Genomic DNA, 9,660 nt, shown 5'->3' with positions numbered 1-9,660 from the left:
TTTCGTTTTTATACCATCCAAGTTAATTGCTGATAATAAACGATTGCTTTAAAATTATTACTTAACCGTACACAATCTAAATGCCATAATTATATCGCAGTAATGTATGTTCATGGGACATGTTTCATAAAAATAAAATCTACTACAACATACGTATTTTTTTTTAATAAATATTTATTATATATGTAATTAGGATATTATAAAAAAATTAACAAAAAAGCATTATGTTGTTTGGTTTACTTTCTGTTCATTCATCACCACGTATAGCTCTATATTTAGCCAACTCATGTGGGAAAACTCTAGTTAGCTCTACAAGCATGTTTGCTTTAAATTTCCTATAAGCATCGATTTTTCCTTTCACTTGTTCATTTTTAGTTAATGCCTTTTCTATGCAATCCTTAGTATATAATTGTGGATTTCTGCCTTGATCAATGTAACTAAAACCATGTAGATATGATAAATTGTAGACATGAATTCTTTGTTATAAGAATCAACAACATAGCCCGCTGATTTTGACATACTTACTCGAAAACCTCCAAAGGTACATGAACATCTTGAACTTGAGACTTAAGTTTGTCTATTTCTTGTAACCCGTTTACTAAACCTTGACTAAAACATAAAAAATTCATATATTATAACATATATAAAAACAATAGTTGTACGTCCGAGATACCCACATTAGGAGTATTCGCAGAGGTCAGCTCAACCGTAGTGCAATGGAAGAGCCTCACCCTGGAGGAACCGCCTTCTTGATCACGGTAACCTCTACATCAGGTAAGTATAATGGAATATTCCGTTACAAGTAATAATAATTCTAAATCACGGTTATAATTTATCTTTTTCCTGATCACATGGATAAAAATTTTATGAAATATTTATTTGGTTGATTCAACAATAATATTAAATATGTACGTAATGAAATGAATTGTATCATATATACACAACTCACATTTTTTGATTCAGTACATTTTGTCCTTGCGGTTGAAAATCACTCACTATAATACGTATTTGCCTAACATTCTCAATAAAAAGCTCCAACTGTGTTTCCAAATTTTCTAACGTAGACGCCATATTTACACCATACATATACATATACATATACATATACATATACATATACATATACAACTAGTGCCTAGCTCCTATTCCACGGTCGCAAATACTGGCGACCGAAACTTCCGTAGGTCCGAAAACTTCCGTAGTAGGGATAAGATTCTTAACATCGGAAGATATGTTTTCGGCCGCTAACCATAGCGGTAGGATTAATTTGTTAAACTTCAGCATTTAACGCCACCTTCGCCGTCCTTACCATTGAGGATAAAGAATATAAACTAAATTATTTTTCATAATTTCTTTCAACTTATTTAGAGTAACCGTACGATATTTTATGTAGTATAAAAGAATGTTTTTTTTAAATAAATGTAGATTCACATAATAGAGTACAGTTCAGTTGCAGACACGGTCCTGTTTCAGATTGCAGACAAAAGGCGCGCTGACAACAAAGACCATCAAATCGATTGGCGCAATTTATTTCAGAAACATTTTCTGACCGCTAACAGCCTTCCCCCTTCCATTACAATTTTCAAACCTGTGTATACAATCATATATATACATACATATGTAACAAATATACGGCCACAAGCTCACATAGTCATGTTTTATACATCTGATACTACCAGACTTCGAGGCTACATAATTGAATTCCAAGTTGTATAAGAGAAATAAGCTTCGTAGTTTTCTAATAACATTTTCAAAAAATAAATAATTCATCAAAAATATAAAATATAAATAAGTATAAACAATAAAATATCTAAAATATCGTATTGTGCCTGTGCGTGTATATGTGTGTATATAGATATGAAAAAGATATTTTAAATTTACCTTGTAATCGATTATAATTTAATAAAGCTAGTATATTGTATTAATTAAATATATTAAAACTTGCGCTTATACAATCCATAACATATTCATATCAAACATCTAAATACTATAATACATTTCCATTTTTACATTAACTTTTATGATGATGCTAAAACACGTAGTCATAGGCAAGTTTATTCTTTTCATTCAGCAAACTTAAGATAAATTTTCGAAATAACATCAATTAATAGGTTACGTTACGGATGAGGTTATGTAATTCTCCCAGGTGGTGGTACAGGTTTTATTGGAACACAGATAATAAGTTCATTATCTCGTAAAGGAGTTCCTTATACATGTATTTCTCGCATGCCTGGGCCAAATCGAATTTCATGGGTAAGACGAACTAAATAATATAAGCATATAATAATAATAAATATAATAAAATTTTTAGCATGATTTGGAATGTTATGGTTTACCTGAAAATACAACTGCTGTAATCAACGTTGCTGGTCAGAATATACTTGATCCAAAACAGCGATGGTCAGAAGGATTTAAACAAAATGTTATAAATAGTCGAGTAGAGACAACAAAATCTTTAGCTAAAGCTATAATACATACTAAAGCTAATGCTTTTGTAACAATTTCTGGAGTTTCTTGCTATAAACCAAGTGATACAGAATACACTGAAGAAAGCAAATGTGAAAAATATGACTTCCTATCAGGTAAATCGTCATTTTGATGTTAATACAGTACAAATAATATAATTATATCATTTCAAACCTATACCAGAACTCTGTCATGAATGGGAAGAAGCTGCACAACTTCCGAAAGATAGCAATATCAGACAGATCACAATTAGGTCAGGAGTTGTATTAGGAAAAAATGGCGGTATGATTAAAGAAATATATTTACCGTTTTTTTTTGGATTGGGTGGCCCTATTAGTAGTGGAAATCAATATATGCCATGGATACACATAACGGACTTAGTAAATTTATTTTTGTTCTCAATTGAGAATGAGAGCGTATATGGTATACTAAATGGTGTTGCCCCCCAGGTAATTAAATGAAATATAAGTTAATTTCAATAATAATAAATAAGCATAATTAACAGAATTATTATTTACAGATTGTAACAAATAAAGAATTTACTAAGGCATTTGCATCTGCAATGCAAAGACCTGCATTTATTCCTGTACCACGCATTGTTTTGAATAGCTTGTTCAATAAAGAACGGGCAAAAGTGAGTACAAATCATATGTTGTGTTATGTTCTATTGTAGTTAATAATTATATCAATCCTTTCTCAGATTATGTTGGAGGGACAAAAAGTTATTCCTAAACGTGTCAAAGAATTAGGATTTCAATACCAATATCCTGATATTAATTGTGCTTGCGCTGAAGTACTTGGCAAAAATAAATAATTATAAATCGAGATTAGAGAGCTATCTAATTGAAGTAATTGAAGTAATATGTATGTCGGAGAGGGAAGGACAGCGGGATTTTCTGTCGGAAATGCTGGGAAAAACCCCAATACTATAGTCAAGACTTTTATGATAGCTACGTTTAAGCAATAAAAATAAGAAATAACTTTTAATATTTCAACCTATCTTTATGACGATGGGTTCGGGTTTAAGGTGACATAGCGGGTCACTAGATGTAGCCACGGTCACGGGAGGGACGTGTACCTGACAGAGGTATGGAATGATTACATGACTCTCCTTAAGAACAAGGATTGCCCCGAGAAGTGGGGATAGGAATATATAAGGGCAGTTTCATTTGGACTGAGAGTTAGAGAGTTTGTTAGTTAGTCGTTGGACGAATCGTCGATTGAGTTATCGAGAAGTTACCCGACTCGAGTATTACGCTGATACCCGAGTGTCTAACTGATCCCGTCCCGTGATCAACTGTTAAGGTAGTAACCATCCCTTTGTTGTAATAAACTACATCTGTGCTGTACCGCCGCAATAGCTAATTCCCGTGAAGACAAATCCGACGCCCCCAACCTTACTCCTACTGCGGATCCGACATATAAATATCAATATTTTAATACTGATTCTTGATTGTATTAACTTGTACAATACAATATTAATTTATATATTTACATTCATATATTACTATGTATGTATATAGAAACAAGAAATAATTAATTTATTATTAAGTCTCTTTTATTAAAAAGAAAACAAATAGATTGTGGTAAAAATCCCAATGTATTTAATAACATGAATTTCCAAAATAATATGTGACTATATCAATGTGCACTGCATTTTTCCAACTGCGTTTTTTATTAACCCTTTCGTTGCGAACAGCGCTTATAGGCAATCCGCCAGAGTAGCTCTTCTCTCAGAGCATCGTACCATCCGCGCAACCGATCTCTCATTGTCACGCCGGCTACTCAGAGAACAATTCGTTTTTGAGCGCTCCGCAGCGAAAGTATTAATATAATTTTATTTTTGTTTTTGTCTACATATTAAGAAGCGTCTTCTGAATACATTCAAATTAAATATGTTCTCATATGAAAGTAAATATAATCAAATTTTATAATAATTGATAATCATGTTATTGTAATATTTTAGTTTTTTACGAACGTAAATTTTCTGATCATTGGAACCGTAATTTAAAATTTTAAGAAACATTCTCATAATAAATATGCATATGTCGATAAATAACCTCTACTTTCTGAACTATTATAGCAATTCTTTCATAAACTAATTGTGTTTTTCTGTAATTTATTGTTGCATTAAAAATTAAGTACTATATACCGATGTTACATATATACGTACATGTGAGTAAGTAAGTACGTACGGTTGCATATTGCAGAGTCAAATAAGATTAAAGAAAATAGAAAATGGCGTGATACCGCGAGGACAGCTGTTATTTATCGGAGAAAGAAAACAGAAGTAATTTGGTTTAATTCAAGTGATTTTGTGAAATTTTACATATATACGAATTTCTTTATAAAGAGATTTGAAAGCGAATAATATCTAGTGAAGCATAAAAGTTGAAAATATAGTAACCACTCGAATTAAATGATAAAAATTTATAGAATGATGGCAGTGATAATGTTGGTGGAAGTGATTGTGTGAACATTGAAGGAAACTAGTTCCAGGAATTTATATATATTAGGAATATTGGTTTGTTTCGTTTTATTATGTGTAATTGACTATCATTAATGATAATGACCTGCAATTAAATTTTTCTAAGAGAATTCCTCCATAGAGAAGAAAATTTAGAGAAAAGAAATAAAGCGAAAAATATGAAGAAAGAAATAAGTTAAAGTTGTGGTCAAAAGTTCATGTAATTCTTGTTTCTCGAATGTCTAAAAATAAGAGTAAAATATTTAAAGAAGCGAGACAATTCCATAAGTTGTAATTTTACTTTGATGTATCTACATATATGTTGGATATTTCGTATATAAAATTTTTAAAGACTCGGAGGACTTACTTCCATGCATTTTTTCAACGATTATTTAATTACATTTTCGACGTATTGGATATTTCTCTACAATTAAAAGATGACCAAATATCATCCAATATCACAACAAGTATCCAGTGATAATCATCGTTTTTACCACTGTTCTTACGAGGTTAGGATTAATCGACACAATCATATTTGCTTTATTTTTATCCATATTTTTTTACGCTAGATATTCAGATACGTATATGTGTAATTTAATTTCACATTGATCTAAGCAGAATTCAATCTAATTCACATATTTCATACGATTTTATCTTCGTTGATTTAATAAGCAATTAATAATAAATTAATATTAATAATTTTAGCATAAATACTATAATAATGAAATATATGAAGAAAAAATATTATGTTATTTTAACATTGCTTAATTTACTGTAATTTGTGAAAATTTTTATACATTTGTACTGATATTTTGTTGAATAGGAATCACCATGAATGCCAGAACTCAGTTATTTGAATTAAGTATGGAGGGCAGACAAGTGGATGAAGCAGTAGCAAGTATATTCCATAGTGTTCTGTTCCATCGAAGTCTTGGCAAATTTAAGTACAAGCAAGAAGGTAGTTACTCAGTAGGCACTGTTGGATATCAGGATGTTGACTGCGACTTCATTGATTTTACTTATGTCTGTTGTTCATCGGTACACCTGGATCAAACTTTGAAACGTGAAATATCAGGTTTTTCTGAAGCTTTGCGTTCTAATGATAGTCCAGGTTCGGGCCAAATATCCCTGGAATTCTTTCAGAAGAAGAAAAATCGTTGGCCTTTTCAACCAGAATGTATACCATGGGAAGTATGGACAGTACGCTTAGAACTTATTAAGTTAGCAACAGAACATGAACGACAGATATGTAGAGAAAAAGTTGGAGATTTATTAACAGATAAGATTCTTTATATAACAGAAGTAATGAATCGGCATGATTATTTACCAAAAATGCCAAATCAAGCTGAACTGGATTTGATCTTTGACACATCGTACCCTGATATACAACCTTATCTGTTTAAATTATCGTTTACCACCTCTGGCCCATCGAGTACAACAATGGGTAATACAATGAAAAAATTGATCAAAGAGACATTATCCATTTAGTTGTTTATTAGTTTCCATGAGAATGTTTTTAGTGTAATGTACATATAATGCAAATTCATTCCTGGATAAATTAACATTATGAACTTTCCTTCATTAACAAAGGAATTCTGTTTGTCATATGAAATGGTGTGCATTCATATATACTCAAATCATACCTTACTCATACTCTTTTAGTTTCTTTTACTTGTAGTTTATAAACATTTGTCACATTACATGTTTTTATATGTATTGACTTGCATAGAGGATTGAAACCTAGAAGGATAGAGTTAATTGTATGCAATATTTGAAATAAAGTGGGATAAAGAGATCAATCCCATACATCAAAATGCTATTTCTGACCGATGTCTACGCAAATTCTGTGCCGACAATATTTGTCAGAAAGAAAACGGAAAAAAAATATATATTATAATTGTATAAACTTAAAATATTTGTAAAATTTCTATAGTACAAAGGAACCAATTGTGTATAGCAGTTACTTTTTTGCGTATACATATATTATTCCATGAATATCGTCCATTGCATAAGTCTTCTAGGTAATCAGTTATAGATTAAATATGAAATATTTACTTTTCATTATTTTAAATTCGAATTTATTGAAATGTGAATATTGTTAATAGGCGAATAATGACATCTCATTAATAGAGAACATTTTTTGTTTTATTTATCTCTGAAAATACATGACGATTGTAAGGAAATAAAACAGTGTATGTGTTTATTTAGCAAAATTTAAAGGTAATAAATTTGTTCTAATATATAAAGATGTTATTTCTCTCTCTCTCTCACTCTTTTTTTCTATGTTTGAAAAATCTCGTGCACATATTTAATGTTTAATATATGACTGAAACCTAGACTTACTATTGTGAATAAACATATAGTACAAGTGCTTGTCTCTACATTTGTTATTCACATATTAATGTAAATGTGAAAATATGTAGTATGTATATGTGATTGAAAAATAGACTTTAAGTAATTTTTATAGTTTGCTCTTGTTAAAACATCCTTGTTAAAAGAACAATTTATAACGATCGTATTGATTAAGTAAAAGATATAAAGAGCGAAATAGTAGTAATAATATAATTCGTTGTATATATTACAGATAAGTCGAAAGATTCTAAAAAGTTTTAGTAAATATACTTATTTGAATGTCAATGAATCTTTTGTCCTAAAATTAATATTGTTTGAGTGGAAAATTATTTGTGAAATAAAAACGTATCAAGCTGACATAGATCACTCCTATAAGTAAAAACTATGTAATGGTCTTGATTAAATTTTTTAAAGTTCATTCTTTTGTATGAATCTTTTATATAAAAAAACAAGAGATGAAAAGTTTTAACGTGTGTAATTGCAACGTGAAATAATTTAAAAAATGAAATACTTTCGTGAAATATTAGATTTATCGTAAATATACCTACATTTTTCGATAATGTATAATAGTAACATGGTACTACTTTCGCTATATTAAATTAAGCTTCTGCAAGAGTGTGCAAGTATTTAAGGAAGGATCTAGGCCTAGAGGAAATATATTGAATTTACTATAACAGCAAAGTTCCGAATAAAGTGATTCTTTGATATTTTTTAATATTACTAATTTTGTATATGTTAGAAAATGTTCGAATATCATGATACAAGTACTGATTTTCAAATTACATTTTGGCTATAGTACTCTCAGTTATTACTGAACTGAAAGTCGACATGTTGTTACAGATACCAGATACGAACATTGCAAGTTATAGGTAAAAAGACGGTAGGAAGAGAATACAGATGGTAACGCGGACGCCTGCGCGAGAAAACGGCGGCTTGTCTAGTTAGGTTTAGCTAACAATTTTCCATTTTCAGTTATCGGTGGAAAAGGCTAGCCGTCACTTCGAAAGCGTTTCATCGTTGAAAATTATAACACGTTGTTAAATGTTGTGGTGCTCGCTTTATATTATTTAGAAACAAACCGTAATATAAGAAATACTGAAACGTCTTTCATCTTTATAATAAAAAGAGAAGAAAAAAGCAAAATTATAAGTACTTGTCAAAGAAAGGTATAATCGACATTTATAACAATTGTGTGTAAAGTGATTTCGAAAGATTACTATCTACATGTTTTTTATTTGACTTTTTATTCGGTGACGGTGAATACCTGCCATTGCCAACGTAAAATATTTTTAATTTACATATTTTGGTTACTTTATGTAATAAGTACGTGGTACTGTTATAATTGTGAAGCATCAATTACGATTGATTTTCTAAATAATTCTCCACGATCGGCCTGAAAAATTAATTTTTAATTTAATTTCAGTTATTTTATAATTAGTCTTTGTTCTCTCGTGTTTAACTATTTGCTTTGTTTCCATTTTATATACGTATATTTTTGCGTAATAACGAAAAAGACATGTACATGTACATAAAGATTAACGGTCGAAATTATCAACAGGTGGTTGGAGAAAATAATAAATTTTAACTTTGATTTCAACTACTATACATTTCTTAATAGCAAAGTATTTTTTAAACACTTCTGCCGATACTGCTTCTAATTAAAATACTTTGAACAGATTGCGATAATTAAGAGCAGGTGATTTAACACGTATAACACGAAGTATTACTCAAAGTTTGACTCATTGTCAGAGAAAGATTGTGTGCGTGATAGCAAACTAAATGTTATGTATGTATATGTAAATAAGTAACTATGTAAACAATAAGAATGGCAATGAGTTGAAAAACTTTTCGATTCCTTTTTTTCTAATCGAATAATTCGAACATATTTTTTTATTTCGACTGAACGTTTTGAGTGTAAAAAATTTTATATAACTGGCATCGATCGAAGGACGATTCGTGATCACGCAATATCGTTCTATTTTTGGGGAATGTTTTAAACTCGGTAACCTCGAGAAACACCAGATTTTACCACCTTTGAGATCGGTTATACGATTTGACTAAAGTGAATGGAATAAAACGAAGAACTTTTTCAAATGAAGAACAATCCAGATGTATCAACATTATATATATTAGTTTCAGTAATACGTGTTATTGTGTCGACGATATTTTCATTCGGTCAGTAACGCATATGAATATCTACGAGCAATCAAAGTAAAACAAATTCGATCATCTTTGACAAATCGATTAATTATTTCTCATTGGCTGTTAATAATTGGCTTAGCTCGTAATTATTCAAATATAATTATTTAATTATAATCAAGACGATATTACTGTAAATTATAAACGATGGAATAGTCGGCATATGTTTTCAGTTG

At 30.1% G+C, this 9,660-nt stretch overlaps 3 protein-coding genes and 1 non-coding gene across 5 annotated transcripts; 2 read left to right on the top strand and 2 right to left on the bottom strand.

Annotated features, from left to right (window-relative positions):
• Positions 1-235: 235 nt before the first annotated feature.
• On the bottom strand, positions 236-1,084 carry LOC117238226 (mediator of RNA polymerase II transcription subunit 10). The gene is made up of 3 exons (XM_033502958.1): positions 950-1,084; positions 526-609; positions 236-437 (listed from the first exon to the last, which is right to left on the bottom strand). Exons 1-3 carry the CDS (start codon positions 1,069-1,071, stop codon positions 248-250), a joined length of 396 nt encoding a protein of 131 aa, XP_033358849.1. The 5' UTR covers positions 1,072-1,084; the 3' UTR covers positions 236-247.
• On the bottom strand, positions 619-782 carry LOC117238274. The gene has a single exon (XR_004494160.1). It is a non-coding gene; the product is annotated as a U1 spliceosomal RNA (small nuclear RNA).
• Positions 1,085-1,644: 560 nt separating the features above from the next.
• LOC117238222 (epimerase family protein SDR39U1) lies at positions 1,645-3,293 on the top strand. 2 transcript variants are annotated; one of them, XM_033502954.1, is made up of 6 exons: positions 1,645-1,730; positions 2,112-2,253; positions 2,312-2,582; positions 2,650-2,915; positions 2,987-3,100; positions 3,167-3,293. In XM_033502954.1, the coding sequence occupies exons 2-6, from the start codon at positions 2,227-2,229 to the stop codon at positions 3,278-3,280; spliced, it is 792 nt and encodes a 263-aa protein (XP_033358845.1). In that variant the 5' UTR covers positions 1,645-1,730; positions 2,112-2,226; the 3' UTR covers positions 3,281-3,293. The 2 variants fall into 2 exon arrangements, with proteins under 2 accessions (XP_033358845.1, XP_033358843.1); XM_033502952.1 differs by lacking the exon at positions 1,645-1,730 and adding an exon at positions 1,814-2,048 and having other exon boundaries at positions 2,147-2,253.
• A 927-nt stretch (positions 3,294-4,220) lies between these two features.
• Positions 4,221-8,882, top strand: LOC117238224 (autophagy-related protein 101). Its single transcript, XM_033502956.1, has 3 exons — positions 4,221-4,289; positions 4,677-5,442; positions 5,757-8,882. Exon 3 carries the CDS (start codon positions 5,765-5,767, stop codon positions 6,419-6,421), a length of 657 nt encoding a protein of 218 aa, XP_033358847.1. The 5' UTR covers positions 4,221-4,289; positions 4,677-5,442; positions 5,757-5,764; the 3' UTR covers positions 6,422-8,882.
• Positions 8,883-9,660: the final 778 nt, after the last annotated feature.

The sequence above is a fragment of the Bombus vosnesenskii genome, unplaced genomic scaffold, assembly GCF_011952255.1.
Source record: "Bombus vosnesenskii isolate JDL3184/JDL3185 unplaced genomic scaffold, Bvos_JDL3184-5_v1.1 scf7180000013444, whole genome shotgun sequence".
NCBI classification, from domain to species: domain Eukaryota; kingdom Metazoa; phylum Arthropoda; class Insecta; order Hymenoptera; family Apidae; genus Bombus; species Bombus vosnesenskii.
This window is presented reverse-complemented; position numbering and strand designations above follow the sequence as displayed.

What these genes read in the sequence shown, in the direction of transcription:
- LOC117238226 (XM_033502958.1), bottom strand. Translation starts at nt 1,071, where the DNA reads ATGGCGTCTACGTTAGAAAATTTGGAAACACAGTTGGAGCTTTTTATT. An exon ending in AATGTACTGAATCAAAAAAT is followed by an intron (nt 610 to 949) that starts GTGAGTTGTGTA and finishes TTTATGTTTTAG; the next exon opens with TCAAGGTTTAGTAAACGGGT. An exon ending in GTACCTTTGGAGGTTTTCGA is followed by an intron (nt 438 to 525) that starts GTAAGTATGTCA and finishes ACATGGTTTTAG; the next exon opens with TTACATTGATCAAGGCAGAA.
- LOC117238222 (XM_033502952.1), top strand. Translation starts at nt 2,021, where the DNA reads ATGATGATGCTAAAACACGTAGTCATAG. An exon ending in AAAATATGACTTCCTATCAG is followed by an intron (nt 2,583 to 2,649) that starts GTAAATCGTCAT and finishes AACCTATACCAG; the next exon opens with AACTCTGTCATGAATGGGAA. An exon ending in TCAATAAAGAACGGGCAAAA is followed by an intron (nt 3,101 to 3,166) that starts GTGAGTACAAAT and finishes ATCCTTTCTCAG; the next exon opens with ATTATGTTGGAGGGACAAAA.
- LOC117238224 (XM_033502956.1), top strand. Translation starts at nt 5,765, where the DNA reads ATGAATGCCAGAACTCAGTTATTTGAATTAAGTATGGAGGGCAGACAA.